Source organism: Balaenoptera physalus (assembly GCF_965194825.1).
Source record: "Balaenoptera physalus genome assembly, chromosome: 10".
Classification (NCBI taxonomy): Eukaryota; Metazoa; Chordata; class Mammalia; order Artiodactyla; family Balaenopteridae; genus Balaenoptera; species Balaenoptera physalus.
The window spans coordinates 65844457-65862036 of NC_138889.1; the positions used below are offsets into that span (position 1 = coordinate 65844457).

The following is a 17580-nucleotide window of genomic DNA, read 5'->3' on the forward strand; positions in this document are numbered from 1 at the left end:
CACGTGAGAACCTTACAACAATGGCCTCGATTAGATTCAGTTATTTATAGCAACTTCCACCTCTGTGGTTTTCATAAATTCCAAGCTATTTATCTTTGTCTATGCTGTAACTCAAACAGCTTTTGAATTATTTGCTTTTTGTGGAAGTTCATTATGAAACCATCTAGTCTACTCCTTTGTTGGGGGTTGGAAAGAACAGCTCTTTGACAGACGTCTATATTATTCCTGGAATTTGGTATGTTAAAAATGCATATTTCTTCTGCAGTAACTTTCATTTTATTATTTTTTTCAGAAATTCATCCATTCCCATCTAGTTGCCATGTTTCTTTGAATAGAGTTAAACAGGTATTTTCTTAAAATGTTTTGAAATTTCTCTGCATTGTGGTCTTTCACTCATTTCAACGCTAAATTTGTGTGTTTGTGCTTTCTCCTTTTTTGATTAAGTAAATCAGTGATCTTTCTCTTTCCCCTCCTTCTCTCTCTCGCTCTGTTTCTCTCTCCCTCTCTTTCCTTCTTTCTTCTTTTCCTTTTTAATATAATTTTCTTCCTTCTCCAAAGGAAACCAAAATTATGAAAATACAGTATTCTAAAACATTTTTGATACATTTACTACATACATATGTGCATGTGTGTATGCATATATGTGTATATATGTATATGTACATATATATGTAATAACATTTTCGAATATTTTATTTCATTTTAAAATATTTTAAAGCTACATCTGGTTTCATAGTAAGAAAGAAGTGAGACCAGAGCATATCAGGCAGTTAGAACACACTTTAATTGCTTTGTATACAAAGTGATGATTTTTATTGGAAGTACTCCACTTTCTCCACTTTATCAATGCTCTGTAAAAATTTTAAAAAGTGTTCAGAGCTCTTTTATTTACCATCTAGGGGAAAACCTACATATATTGCCTAGTACTTTCTTTAGGGATATTTTCATTTCTTTGTTTCTTAGACTGTAAACAATGGGATTAAGCAGAGGTGTCAGTACTGTATATGTCACAGCCATCGTATCTTCACGGAATGAGTCACTGTCCTTGGGTCTCAGATAGACAAAGCCAGCAAATCCATAGTGTATGCACACCACAGTGAGGTGGAAGGAGCAAGTTGAGAAGGCCTTATACCTCCCCTGGGCAGATGGCATCCTCATAACTATGGACCCAATGAAGACACAGGAAATCATAATGAAAATAAAGCTCCCCACCAAAACAAAGGCAGTGAAGGCAAGAAGAACCACTTTCTGAAAAAAGGTGTAATCACAGGCAAGGGAGACTACAGATGTAATGTCACAAAAAAAGTGCTTGATGGTGCTGGAGTCACAGAAAGACAAGTTGAATACTACAAGGACAATGCACAGTGACACCACAATCCCAGTAACACAAGAAGCTGTCATGAGCTGAAAGCAGATCTTTTGGGTCATCAAGATGGTGTAGTGCAGCGGGTTGTGAATAGCAGTGTAATGGTCATAGGACATGGCAGCCAAGAGTAAGCAGTTGTTACCTCCCAAGCCAAAGAAGAAAAACATCTGTGTGGCACACTCAGGAAGAGAAATGGTCTTGCTTTCTGATAGCAAGTCCACTAGCATGGGGGGATGATTACTATAGTGGTACAGGTTTCTGAAAAGGACAAACCACAGAGGAAAAAGTACATGGGGGTGTGAAGATTGTGATTGAGCTTGATGGCCACCATTATGGACACATTTGCAACTAGGATGGTCACATGAGAGAAGAAAATCATCATGAAGGAGAGATCTTGCAGGTCTGGAAAACTGGAAAATCCCCACAGAAGGAATGTGCTCACTGTGGTATGATTGTCCATCCTCCTGGTGCACATAACAACTCTCCTCCAAAGGTGCAGAGGTTCTTGGGATCAAGATTCTGATAAGATTGTAGAAAGCACTGACTCACCTGGCCTTTAATTGAGGACATTGACAGACAACTCTTAATGAGAAAGCCTGAGAAATGGAAGTTAAATGTACCTGGCTGAATTCCAGGTCAGGACTCAGAGTGATGAAGAAAAAGATTCTCATAGGAGAATGTATGTAAATGCCATAGAGTAGTCCCAAATATATTCTGGGAACCCCCTAATTTATCACCCCTTTCTATCTTCTACAGTCAGAATCTGAATGAATGAGGGAAATATGAAAAAAAAAGTTCATTTTCTCACCTACAGGAGTATGAGGAGTAAAGGGTATACAATGTTTATGTGTGGTCTAATCACAGCCTGGCATACATAAGTACTTAACAATGTTGACTGAATCAATACTAACTTAAGGAGAAGTAAGGAAAATTTTTTGAAAGGCTTCCAAACATTCTTGGAAAATAATTCTATCCTCAGAGGTGCTCTCCAGAAGGCAGTGGCTGCTTGGCTGACAATTATGCTAATGACTTAATAAGTGAATTTACCATTTTGAAATTTGTACTATTTTCTGTACATAACAATGAGTTGATGTGGAGTTTTTCAATAATTGTCTGTCATTCAGGCAGATCTTGGAAGCAAAATGGTTATGGAGAGACTATTCTCATCCTGGATGGCTCATTTGGTTCATGATGTTCTGATCAATTCTTGAGCTTTCAGGAAAACTTCCAGGGTAAATCTAGCTGATATACTGGTGGACAGGATTTCTTTGCAGCACAGCTCTTTTAAGAACACAACTTCCTCAGGTCGTTTTCATCCATAGTTAAAATATCCACTCTGTGTTTGAGATGACAGCATGAAAGTAACACACAGAGTCTCCAAACAATACAGAGCTTGGTTTCAGGCACTATTGTTAGGGAATGAAAGGAAAACAGTGAGAAGACATTGGTGTGGAGTTGTAGGTTGGGGAAAGACTGGTAGAGACAACACTGGAAAGTATTTTGTAGGATCCACAAAGCTTGAAGAAAAGAGAAAATATACCTTTATCTGGAAAGTTTGTGTGTTCTCTATGTACTGAAATACTGGAAAAAATTTACAAGGCAGTGATGCAGGTAACCAGTATTTATTCAAAATCTGAAATATACTGGACAATATGCTGTGTGTTTGATAGAATTTTCTCACTAGGTTTCTCCCAACAATTATGTGTGGTAGGTATTTCAATCCTGATGCTACAAAAATTGAAACCAAGGTACAGGTTCCTTAATTGACTATGCAAAGTCAATGAATTAATTCCAAAAATATTTAGTTAATGTCTATGATGTACTAGTCAATTCTCTGATGGGAAATATAACATGTGATAAGACACATATGACCTCTCCTATCTCAGACTGAGAAAAATGCCATGAAGAGAATTAAAGGAAAGTGATATGAGAGCGCGGGACTAGGTGGCTACTTCCAATTGTAGAGTCAGGAAAGCCTTTTCTATGGAACTGATACTTACTTTGCGACTAGAATTGATAAGCATGCACCATATAAGATCTAGGGGTAAAACATGACACTCGCAGGAAACACTACTGCAAAGACCCCATGGTGGGAATGAGCTTGACATATTTAAAGAATATCAAGATAGCCAATGTAATCAGAACATCTCTCTCATTTATTCTCTTAAATACCTTACGAGATAAATAGTAGTATTGTCTTCATGTTTGAAATAAGGAAACTATGGCTTAGGGAGTTACTTAATTTGTGAAGGTGATAAAGTTTGTTAAACGAGGAGCTGGTATTTATACCCAGGCAGAGTCACTTGGGAGAAGACCTTTTAACTAGTAAAGTTGAAGTGTCCCTGCAAGTGCAAGTGCCCTAGCATGGCATTCAAGGTTTACCTGTCCATCTCATCTTCTGCCACCAACCTCCTCTACATGGAAAGCATCCCATCATCTCCCAGGCATGGAATGCCCCTTGGTGGCTCTCCTACTGTGCACACATTGTTTCTCTATTTGCAGTGTTCTTCCCCCCTGCTTCTTAAACCACAGTCTTTGTTTCAAACCCAGTTTAAATGTCACCTCCCTAAATGTAAATTGGTGTAACCACTGGGGAAAACAGTATAGAGGTTTCTCAAAAAACTAAAAATAGAACAGCCATTTGACCCAACCATTCCACTCCTGGGTATAAAACCCAAAAAACCCCCAAAACGCTAATTCAAAAAGACACATGCACTCCAGTGTTCATAGTATTATTTACTATTCCCAAGGTATGGAAGAAAGCTAAGTATCCATCAACAGATGAATGGAAACACACATGTATACACACCATATATATATACACACACACACACACACAAATGGAATACTACTCATCCACAAGAAAGAATGAAATTTTGCCATTTGTAGCAACATGGATGGATTTTGAGAACGTTATGTTAACTGAAATAAGTCAGACAGAGAAAGACAAATACTGTATGATATTACTTATATGTGGAATCTGAAAATACAACAAAGTAATGAATAAAACAAAAAAGAAGCTGACTTACAGATATAGAGAACAAACTAGTGGTTACCAGTGCAGAGAGGGAAGGGAGGCGGGGCAATAAAGGGTTAAGGGGGGTAAAAGGCTTATTATGGGATTATACAAAATCACGTGTGTGAAACTTTTAAAACTGAAAAGCACTATAGAATTTAAAGAATCTTTCATTCAATAAAATAATTTCATTACACATATATATGTTACAGAAAAAATACAGTTTCATCTTGATTGCTTTTGAATTTTATTAAAATGGAATTCTACAAAAAAAGTCACCTTCCTAAAAAATCATCTCCAATCATTCTGATTGAGTTAATGAGTTCTGTGTTCACGTCTGATTGTATTACGATGACATTTTAACATATCTGACTTCTATACTAGTCAGAGCAGAGGGCTATTTTACCATTTCGTATCCTACCTGCAGCAAAATATGGTAAATATAAAGGTTTGTGTCATGAGACTGTGAGTAAATGGAGTGCCATCTTCCTTCAGGAAGTTTCCCTTGTTTTTTTTCTAGATGCACTGACTATTTCCAATTAAATTGTTTTCTCTGTCATTTACTTAAATGGGACATGTGCTAAATGTTGTTCACTGTCTCTTTCAATACATTTCAAGACCCATTAAGATATAGCCACATCACCTAGCAATGTGATAGTATCAATACATACCAATACCATTTACAACAAACCCACAGCTAATATAATACTCAAGGCTGAAAAGCTGAAAGCCTTCCCACTAAGTTCTAGAACAAAACAACGATGCCCACTCTCATCTCTTCTATTCAACATAGTATTGGAAGTTCTAGCCACATAAATTAGAAAAAGAAATAAAAGGTACCCAAATTGGAAGGGAAGAGGTAAAACTGTCATTGTATGCAGATGACATGATACTCTATAAAAACCCTAAAGACTCCACATAAAAACTATTACAAGCAATACATGAATTCAGCAAGGTAGCAGGATACAAGATTAATATGCAGAAAACTGTTGCATTTCTTTATACTAACAATGAAATATCAGAAAGTAAAAAAAAAAAAATCCCATTTAAAATCGTGTCAAAAAAAATACTTAGGAATAAACCTAACCAAGGATATGAAAGACCTATATGCTGAGAACTAAAACATTGATAAAGGAAACTGAAGATGATAAAAAGAAATGGAAAGATATCCCATGCTCTTGGATTGCAATAATTAATATTGTTAAAATGGCCATATTACCAAGGCAATCTACAGATTTAATGTGATCCCTATCAAATTACCCATGACATTTTTCACAGAGCTAGAAAAAATAATCATAAAATTTATATGGAACCACAAACGACCCAGAATTGACATAGCAACTCTGAGGAAAAAGATCAAAGCTGGAGGCACATCCCTCCCAGACTTTAGACAATACTACAAAGCTACAGTAATCAAAACCACATGGTTTGGGCACAAAAACAGCCATATGATCAATGGAACAAACATAGACAGCCAAAAAATAAACCCACACACCTACAGTCAATTAATCTTTGACAAAGGAAGCAAGATGGTACAGTGGAGAAAGACAGTCTCTTCAGCAAGTGGTATTGGGAAAGCTGGACAGCCCCATGTAAATCACTGAAGTTATAACACTCTCTCACACCATACACACACACACAAACTCAAAATGGTTTAAAGATTTAAATATAAGACATGACACCATAAAAATCCTAGATAGAACATAGGTGAAGCATTCTCAGACATAAATTGCAGTAATATTTTCTTAGTTCAGTCTCCCAAGGTAATAGAAATAAAAGCAAAAATAAACAAATGGTACGTAATCAAAATTATGCTTTTGTACAGCAAAGGAAACCAAACAAAATGAAAAGACAACCTATGGAATGGGAGAAAATATTTGCCAATGATGCTACCAACAAGAGCTTAATTTCCAAAATATACAGAAATCTTATGCAACTCAATATCAAAAAACCAAATAACCCAATCAAAAATGGGTAGAAGACCCAAATAGACATTTCTCCAAAGAAGACATACAGATGGCCAACAGGCACATGAAAAATAGCTCCACATTAGCTAATTATTAAAGAAATGCAAATCAAAACTACAATGAGATATCACCTCACAGCAATCAGAATGGACGTCATTAAAAAGTCCACAAATAATAAACACTGGAGAGGCTGTGGAGAAAAGGGGACCCTCCTACACTGTTGGAGGGAATGTAAATTGGTGCAGCCACTATGGAAAATAGCTGGGAAGTTCCTTAAAAAACTAAAAATTGAGTTACCATATGATCCAGAAATTCCAGTTCTGGGCAATATTGGGAAAAGATGGAAACTCTAATTTGCAAAGATACATGCACCGTTATGTTCATAGCAGCACTATTCATAATAGCCAAGACATGGAAGCAACCTAAATGTCCACTGACAGATGAATGGATAAGGAAGATGTGATATATATATGTATGTGTGGATATATATATATATATATATTATATACATACACACAGACACACACAATGGAATATTACTCAGACATAAAAAAGCAAGAAATAACGCCATTTGCAGCAACATGGATGGACCTAGAGATTATCATACTAAGTGAAGTAAGTCAGAAAGAGAAAGACATATATTATATGATATCACATATTTAGAATCTAAAAAAAATACAAATCAACTTATTTACAAAACAGAAGCAGACTCACAGACATAGAAAACAAACTTATGGTTACCAAAGGGGAAAGGGGAAGGGAAGGGATAAATTAGGAGTATGGGGTTAAAAGATACATACTACTATATATAAAATGGAAAACAACAAGGATTTACCTTATAGCACATGGAACTATATTCAATATCTTGTAATAACCTATAATGGAAAAGAATCTGAAGTTGTACACCTGAAACTAACACAATGTTGTAAATCAACTATAGTTTAACAATAAAAAAAGACAGGCAAAAGAATAGGAAACTAGGGATGAAATTAGTTTAAATAAATAAATAAATGCATGCCTCAGCAGAGAAAAAAAGTAAATACATACCAGTATTTAATACATGTTTGTTTAATGATTAAAGTGTACTTCCCCTCTCCCCCTCTAAACTTGGAACAAAGAAAACAGGACTACTACTTTCTGGCCTGGACAATATGCTTCACTTTCTGTGGCATCAAATACGGCACAATTGCCATAACTGCTCCTATAAAAGGGAGCATAGAGGAGGAACCAAGATGGCGGAGTAGAAGGACGTGCTCTCACTGCCTCTTGCAAGAACACCAGAATCACAATTAGCTGCTGGACAATCATCGATAGGAAGACAATGGAACTCACCAAAAAAGATACCCCACATCCAAAGACAAAGGAGAAGCCACAATGAGACGGTAGGAGGGGCGCAATCACAGTAAAATCAAATCCCATAACTGCTGGGTGGGTGACTCACAGCCTGGAGAACACTTATACCACAGAAGTCCACCCACTGGAGTGAAGGTTCTGAGCCCCACGTCAGGCTTCCCAACCTGGGGGTCCGGCAACAGGAGGAGGAATTCATAGAGAATCAGACTTTGAAGCCTAGTGGGAATTGATTGCAGGACTTTGACAGGACTGGGGGAAACAGAGATTCCACCCTTGGAGGGCACACACAAAGTAGTGTGCTCATCGAGACCCAGGGGAAGGAGCAGTGACCCCAGGGGAGACTGAACCAGACCTACCTGCTAGTGTTGGAGGATCTCCTGCAGAGGCGGGGAGGTGGGGGGAGCTGTGGCTCACCGTGGGGACAAGGACACTGGCAGCAGAAGTTCTGGGAAGTACTCCTTGGTGTGAGCCCTCCCAGAGTCTGTCATTAGCCCCACCAAAGACCCCAGGTAGGCTCCAGTGTTGGGTTGCCTCAGGCCAAAAAAACAACAGGGAGGGAACCCAGCCCCACCCATCAACAGTCAAGTGGATTAAGGTTTTACTGAGCTCTGCCCACCAGAGCAACAGTCAGTTCTACCCACCACCAGTCCCTCACATCAAGCCTCTTAGACAGCTTCATCCACCAGAGGGCAGAGAGCAGAAGCAAGAAGAACTACAATCCTGCAGCCTGTGGAACAAAAACCACATTCACAGAAAGATGAAGATGAAAAGGCAGAGGGCTATGTACCAGATGAAGGAACAAGTTAAAACCCCAGAAAAACAACTAAATGAAGTGGAGATAGGCAACCTTCCAGAAAAAGAATTCAGAATAATGATAGTGAAGATGATCCAGGATCTCAGAAAAAGAATGGAGGGCAAAGATCGAGAAGATGCAAGAAATGGTTAACAAAGACCTAGAAGAATTAAAGAACAAACAAAAAGATGAACAATACAATAACTGCAATGAAAAATACACTAGAAGGAATCAATAGCACAATAACTGAGGCAGAAGAATGGATAAGTGACCTGGAAGACAGAATGGTGGAATTCACTGTTGCAGAGCAGAATAAAGAAAAAAGAATGAAAAGAAATGAAGACAGCCTAAGAGACCTCTGGGACAACATTAAATGCAACAACATTCACATTAGAAGGGTCCCAGAAGGAGAAGAGACAGAGAAAGGACCTGAGAAAATATTTGAAGAGATTATAGTCGAAAACTTCCCTAAAATGGGAAAGGAAATAGCCACCCAAGTCCAGGAAGCGCAGCAAGTCCCATACAAGATAAACCCAAGGAGAAACACACTGAGACACATAGTAATCAAACTGACAAAAATTAAAGACAAGGAAAAATTATTGAAAGCAACAAGGGAAAAATGACAAATAACATACAAGGGAACTCCCATAAGGTTAACAGCTGATTTCTCAGCAGAAACTCTACAAGCTAGAAGGGAGTGGCATGACATATTTAAAGTGATGAAAGGGAAGAACCTACAACCATGATTACTCTACCTGGCAAGGATCTCATTCAGATTCAATGGAGAAATCAAAAGCTTTACAGACAAGCAAAAGCAAACAGAATTCAGCACCACCAAACCAGCTCTACAACAAATGCTAAAGGAACTTCTCTAAGTGGGAAACACAAGAGAAGAAAAGGGCCTACAAAAACAAACACAAAACAATTAAGAAAATGGTCATAGGAACATACATATCGATAATTACCTTAAACGTGAATCGATTAAATGCTCCAACCAAAAGACACAGGCTTGCTGAATGGATACAAAAACAAGACCCATATATATGCTGTCTACAAGAGACCCACTTCAGACCTAGGGACACATACAGACTGAAAGTGAGGGGATGGAAAAAGATATTCCATGCAAATGGAAATCAAAAGAAAGCTAGAGTAGCTATACTCATATCAGATAAAATAGACTTTAAAATAAAGAATGTTACAAGAGACAAGGAAGGACACTACATAATGATCAAGGGATCAATCCAAGAAGAAGGTATAACAATTATAAATATATATGCACCCAACATAGGAGCACCTCAATACATAAGGCAACTGCTAACAACTGTAAAAGAGGAAATCGACAGTAACACAATAATACTGGGGGACTTTAACACCTCACTTACACCAATGGACAGATCATCCAAAATGAAAGTAAATAAGGGAACAGAAGCCTTAAATGACACAATAGACCAGATAGATTTAATTGATATTTATAGGACATTCTATCCAAAAACAGCAGACTACACTTTCTTCTCAAGTGCGCACGGAACATTCTCCAGGATAGATCACATCTTGGGGCACAAATCAAGGCTCAGTAAATTTAAGAAAATTGAAATCATATCAAGCATCTTTTCTGACCACAACGCTATGAGACTAGAAATGAATTATAGGGGAAAAAACGTAAAAAAACAGAAACACATGGAGGCTAAAAACTACGTTACTAAATAACCAAGAGATCACTGAAGAAATCAAAGAGGGAATCAAAAAATACCTAGAGACATATGACAATGAAAACATGACAATCCAAAACCTATGGGGTACAGCAAAAGCAGTTCTAAGAAGGAAGTATATAGCTATATAAGCCTACCTCAAGAAACAAGAAAAATCGCAAATAATCTTACACCTAAAGGAACTAAAGAAGAACAAACAAAACCCAAAGTTAGCAGAAGGAAAGAAATCATAAAGATCAGAGCAGAAATAAATGAAATAGAAACAAAGAAAACAATAGCAAAGATCAATAAAACGAAAAGCTGGTTCTTTGAGAAGATAAACAAAATTGATAAACCATTAGTCAGGCTCATCAAGAAAAAGAGGGAGAGGACTCAAATCAATAAAATTAGAAATGAAAAAGGAGAAGTTACAACAGACACCACAGAAATACAAAGCATCCTAAGAGACTACTACAAGCAACTCTATGCCAATAAAATGTACAACCTGGAAGAAATGGACAAATTCTTAGAAAGGTATAACCTTCAAAGACTGAGCCAGGAAGAAATGGAAAATATGAACAGACCAATCACAAGTAATGAAATTGAAACTGATTAAAAATCTTCCAACCAACAAAAGTCCAGGACCAGATGGCTTCACAGGTGAATTCTATCAAACATTTAGAGAAGAGCTAATACCCATCCTTCTCAAACTCTTCCAAACAATTTCGGAGGAAGGAACACTCCCAAACTCATTCTATGAGGCCACCATCACCCTAATACCAAAAGCAGACAAAGATACTGCAAAAAAAGAAAATTACAGACCAATATCACTCATGAATATAGATGCAAAGGTCCTCAACACAATACTAGCAAACAGAATCCAACAACACATTAAAAGGATCATACACCATGATCAAGTGGGATTTATCCCAGGGATGCAAGGATTCTTCAATATATGCAAATCAATCAATGTGATACAGCATATTAACAAATTGAAAAATAAAAACCATATGATCATCTAAATAGATGCAGAAAAAGCTTTTGAGAAAATTCAACACCCATTTATCATAAAAACTCTCCAGAAAGTGGGCATAGAGGAAACCTACCTCAACATAATAAAGGCCATATATGAGGAACCCACAGCAAACATCATTCTCAATGGTGAAAAACTGAAAGCATTTCCTCTAAGATCAGGAACAAGACAAGGATGTCCACCCTCACCGCTATTATTCAACACAGTTTTGGAAGTCCTAGCCTCAGCAATCAGAGAAGAGAAAGAAATAAAAGCAATACAATTTGGAAAAGGAGAAGTAAAACTGTCACTGTTTGCAGATGACATGATACTATACATAGAGAATCCTAAAGATGCCACCAGAAAACTACTAGAGCTAATCAATGAATCTGGTAAAGTTGCAGGATACAAAATAAATGCACAGAAATCTCTTGCATTCCTATACACTAATGATGAAAAATGTGGAAGAGAAATTAAGGAAACACTCCCATTTACCACTGCAACAAAAAGAATAAAATACCTAGGAATAAACCTACCTAGGGAGACAAAAGACCTGTATGCAGAAAACTATAAGACACTGATGAAAGAAATTAAAGATGATACCAACAGATGGAGAGATATACCATGTTCTTGGATTGGAAGAATCAATATTGTGAAAATGACTATACTACCCAAAACAATCTACAGATTCAATGCAATCCCTATCAAATTACCAATGGCATTTTTTACGGAACTAGAACAAATCATCTTAAAATTTGTATGGAGACAGAAAACACCCCGAATGGCCAAAGCAGTCTTGAGGGAAATAAATGGAGCTGGAGGAATCAGACTCCCTGACTTCAGACTATACCACAAAGCTACAGTAATCAAGACAATATGGTACTGGCAGAAAAACAGAAACATAGATCAATGGAACAAGATAGCACGCCCAGAGGTAAACCCACTCACCTAGGGTCAACTAATCTATGACAAAAGAGGCAAGGATATGCAATGGAGAAAAGACGGCCTCTTCAATAAGTGGTGCTGGGAAAACTGGACAGCTATATGTAAAAGAATGAAATTAGAACACTCCCTAACACCATACACAAAAATAAACTCAAAATGGATTCGAGACCTAAATGTAAGACCAGACACTATAAAACTCTTAGAGGAAAACATAGGAAAAACATTCTTTGACATAAATCAGAGCAAAATCTTTTTTGATCCTCCTAGAGTAACGGAAATAAAAACAAAAATAAACAAATGGGACCTAATGAAACTTAAAAGCTTTTGCACAGGGCTTCCCTGGTGATGCAGTGGTTGAGAATCTGCCTGCTAATGCAGGGGACACGGGTTCGGGCCCTGGTCTGGGAAGATCCCACATGCCACAGAGCGACTAGGCCCATGAGCCACAATTACTGAGCCTGCGCGTCTGGAGCCTGTGCTCCGCAACAAGAGAGGCCGCGATGGTGAAGAGGCCCACGCACCATGATGAAGAGTGGCCCCCGCTTGCCACAACTGGAGAAGCCCCTTGCACAGAAACGAAGACCCAACACAGCCAAGAATAAATATAAAAAAAAAATAAAAGCTTTTGCACAGCAAAGGAAACCATAAACAAGACGAAAAGACAACCCTCAGAATGGGAGAAAATATTGGCAAATGAATCAACGGACAAAGGATTAATCTGCAAAATATATAAACAGCTCATGCAGCTTGATATTAAAAAAACAAACACCCCAATCCAAAAGTGGGCAGAAGACCTAAATAGACATTTCTCCAAAGAAGACATACATATTTCCAACAACCACATGAAAGGATGCTCAACATCACTAATCATTAGAGAAATGCAAATCAAAACTACAATGAGGTATCAGGTATCATCTCACACCAGTTCGAATGGGCATCATCAGAAAATCTACAAACAACAAATGCTGGAGAGGGTGTGGAGAAAAGGGAACCCTCTTGCACTGTTGGTAGGGATGTAAACTGATACAGCCACTATGGAGAACAATATGGAGGTTCCTTAAAAAACTAAAAATAGAATTACTGTATGATCCAGCAATCCCACTACTGGGCATATACCCAGAGACAACCATAATTCAAAAAGACACATGCACCCCAATGTTCATTGCAGCACTATTTACAATAGCCAGGTCATGGAAGCAACCTAAATGCCCATCGACAGACGAATGGATAAAGAAGTTGTGGTACATATATACAATGGAATATTACTCAGCCATAAAAAGGAACGAAATTGGGTCATTTGTTATCAGCACCACGCTCTAACCAACTGAGCTAACTGGCCACGTGGGTCATTTGTTGAGACGTGGATGGATCTAGAGACTGTCATACAGAGTGAAGTAAGTCAGAAAGAGAAAAACAAATATCGTATATTAATGCACATATGTGGAACCTAGAAAAATGGTACAGATGAACCGGTTTGCAGGGCATAAATTGAGACACAAATGTAGAGAACAAACGTATGGACACTAAGGGGGGAACGCAGCAGGGGGTGGGTGGTGGTGGTGTGATGAATTGGGAGATTGGGATTGACATGTATACACTAATATGTATTAAATGGATAAGTAATAAGAACCTGCTCTATAAAAAAATAAATAAAATAAAATCCAAAAATATTTAAAAAAATAAAAAAGAATGTAGAAAGCATCTATACATGCGTTCGCAATGCTACGTGACATTATTCTTAAAACTATTTAGAGAGAAACCATCTATGTTTAGTACACATCCAAACAAAATAAATACTAAGGAGAGCAAGTAGCGTATTGAAGAGGCGTTAATAAATGCACTGAAGTATAAGCATGGAGGCTTTCTGGAGAATATGGATTTTTTCCCTATAGCCTTTCAACTAACCTTAGTAAAAATTCTACAATCACTAGGCTCAGGATGCAAGTTGGGGCATACAAAATTTTAAAACAAGTCTCTGCTCTGTGTAGTACAGAAGTCAAGCACACGCACACACACACAGACAAAACAAAAAGACCCCAACAACAACAACGAAAACCCAACCTCCTGGGAATTCCCTGGCAGTCCAGTGGTTAGGACTCCACGCTTCCACCGCAGGGGGCACAGGTTCGATCCGTGGTTTGGGAACTAACATCCCACATGCCACATGGCAGAAAAAAAAAACACCAACCTCCTCACAATAAAATGATGTGAACGTACAAGAAGAAATGACTAACACACATAGGGAGGTTTGAGGAGAATTCCGAGGGACAAGACATTTGAATTGTCTTTCTAAGAATGCTGTTTTTAGCAGTCAGAAAAGGGCAAGAAGAACACTACAACTTATAGAAAACAACATGTGAAAAGTAGAAGAGTCACAAAGGATAAACTGTTTTTTGGAAACAGTGGGATGGTCCCCATATAGGGGAGGTTTGAGGCAGGAAATGAGGTTAGGGCAGTTGCACTGAGGGAAGCCTTATAATCAACTAGCCAAGCAAGTGGCTCTCTAGACTCTGACTGCCTTGCTGTGTATATGTTATACATGTACACTTACCAGCTATATCACTTCTGGCAAATTAAGTAACTCTCTAGGCCATAGGTTCCTCACTACAAACATGGTCGTGATAATGGCACTTATCTCTTGGGATAGCCATGAGGATATATGAGATGGTGTAACTGAAGCATGCAATGAAGCCTAGAAGTTATTAGAATTATCTACTTTGTAAGCCAAAGGTACCTAAAAATCTAAAATGGAATGTACAGTGCTTGTAGATTGGACGTAGAAAAGCTGGTAGCACGTGAAGGAAAGGACTGGGAGAGGGAAAAAGTAGAGGCTGTGGCAAAAATCCACGAGTGAGGAAGTAGAATGCGGGAGACATTTCTTATTCAGGATCCTGGAATCTAGAAAATGGGGACAAAAAGAGAGGATGAGGAATCAAAGTAATCCAAGCTGGGTCCTGAAAAATGAGTAAAAGTCTATAGGAAACAAAATGGAGGAGGAGAAGTTGTGGCAGAGGGAATCCCACATGCAAGGGCACAGCAGCACGAAGGATGATGATGGGTTTGGAAAAGAGAGGGCACCACTGTCTGGTTTGAGTGTAGGGTTACTTAGAGGGATGTGGTGGAAAGTGAGCCAGGAGCAGCGTCTAGGGATCCATTTGCGATGAGCATCAAATATCATGCTGGGGTACTTGGATTTCCTCCTATAAGCAGTGTATAGTCATTCACTGTTTTTGACACTATTGGTGACTTAATATATCCTCTGCTTAGGAATCCAATATCTGGTCATGATGTAGTGAATAAAAATGCAACATATTTGTGACTAATATAAAACTACAGAGGCACCATATTCACCCTATTGGATAGGTCAAGGACAATGGCAGAGAGAAAAAAACAAACTACAAAAAAGATGATGGTTGGGCTTCCCTGGTGGCGCAGTGGTTAAGAATCTGCCTGCCAATGCAGGGGACACGGGTTCGAGCCCTGGTCTGGGAAGATCCAACATGCTGCGGAGCGACTAAGCCCGTGAGCCACAACTACTGAGCCTGCGTGTCTGGAGCCTGTGCTCCGCAACGGGAGAGGCCGCAACGGTGAGAGGCCCGCGTACCACGATGAAGAGTGGCCCCCACTCGCCGCAACTGGAGAAAGCCCTCGCACAGAAACGAAGACCCAACACAGCCAAAAATAAATATAAATAAATAAATAAATTTATTTTAAAAAGAGAAAAAAACAAACAACAAAAAAGATGATGGCAAAAGGACATCTGGAATTTTGGAAGTGAATTTATGTGTATAAAGATGAGGAAGAAATCAAAATTGGGGTCTGATGGTAGCTCTCTAATGTCTGTAACTAACTCAAACAGGAAGTACAGGAGAAAAGTCTGACATGTGGGGGAAATATGACCAATTCTGTTCTGAAAATCTTACATTCAATAACAGGAGGACATTTTGGCCTGGAAATGGGCCAAAGAAAATTGGAGATTCCTTTATGGTAGAGGTTAGAATTGCAGAGTCATATAAGGTGACTGACAGCTAAAGCAATAAGAATGGGAAAATGTTTCCTTTAGAGGAAATAGACTGGAAAACCTCCAGAGGAAAGCGAGTGGAGTGGTCTCAAAGACAAGCCATTTGGTCTAGCCTGAAGGTTGCTTAGGCAGATGAGTGTCCCACCTTAGGGTCTCTGAGTTAGCTGTGAAACGTGCCAGTAATGCTCTCTCCCCTAATCTTCACCTATTGGTTGCTTTTGCCATTCTGTTTTCCATTTAAGCACATCGCCTCCTCAGAGAGGGCTTCCTTGACTCCACAAACCCAAGTACCCATTCACTCTTTCATCACAGAGATCCTATGTGTCTGGTTACATTTTGTGTTTCCCATGTATAAAATTGCCTGGCCCATCATATGCATTTAGTCAGTATGTGTTGAATAAATTTACGACTTCTATAGTCACTTAACCACTCTATAACTCACTTTATGTTTTATAAAATCAAAATGAAATTCCAAGCACATAGACTTGTGAGGATGACATGAGACATCTCCGTCTAACCCCAGCATACTGTCTGGTGCATTATAGGTATTAGGTGGGTGCTGGTTACCTGGCCTGAATCCTCTTGTATTCTTTGCCCATAACTACAATGCAAAGAGAAAACAGCAACCCTTCAAATCACAATATATTTGTTAGTCCTACAGAATAATTTCCAGCCTATGTTTCTTTCTCTTGCATATTCCTTCATTTTCCACTGCTGATTCCTTACTATTTTTCTTCCCCTTCACCTTTAACAATGACTGAAGTTAAAATCAAAATTCCATGGAGTGTCTTCATGTCATTTTTCTGCCCTTACCTCTTCAAGATTGGAATAATAAATAGTTGAAATAAAAATATGATTTACAAAATTGATCTGAGAAATTGGAGTTTATTCCATTCAGGTCTGCACTTCAAAGCAAACCACATAACAAGTATACCTGCTAGAAAATGTCCTGGAGGTTTTGCTAGAAAATCCAAAATTTGATTAGAACATCATGACCAGAATATGCCACTCTAAATGAGACAGTGCCTTCAAAATCATTTTGACCCTAAGCTAATCCATTAACATTATATTAGGCATCTGAAAAGACCTTCAATGAGAAATTATTAAGAACTTAAAATTATTGACTTGTATTAAGAACTAATGATATTTTAAATCTCAAGCTTTAATTATTACCATGGATAGGAACACAGTAGAAGTTACAACAAGTTAAATTCATTTATGTGGTCAGGTCATTGTCACAATTATTCCTTTTAGAGCCAGTACATGGTGAAACACTGATGGAGAGAGGATTTCATTGACGGAAAGTTAAAGTTCTTTTGGAAAATTTCACTGATCTCCCTAATTTTTAAAAAAAATGTTATTTTCATTTTAAGTGATTTAAATGATTTGATTATTTTATTCATTCAGTCAATAGTTTAT

General features: G+C 38.1%; 1 protein-coding gene across 1 annotated transcript; it reads right to left on the minus strand.

Annotated features, from left to right (window-relative positions):
• Nucleotides 1-248: 248 nt before the first annotated feature.
• LOC309667685 (olfactory receptor 10J4-like) lies at nt 249-1671 on the minus strand. Its single transcript, XM_082476416.1, has one exon. The coding sequence runs from the start codon at nt 1591-1593 to the stop codon at nt 889-891; it is 705 nt and encodes a 234-aa protein (XP_082332542.1). The 5' UTR covers nt 1594-1671; the 3' UTR covers nt 249-888.
• Between the last annotated feature and the right edge of the window lie 15909 nt (nt 1672-17580).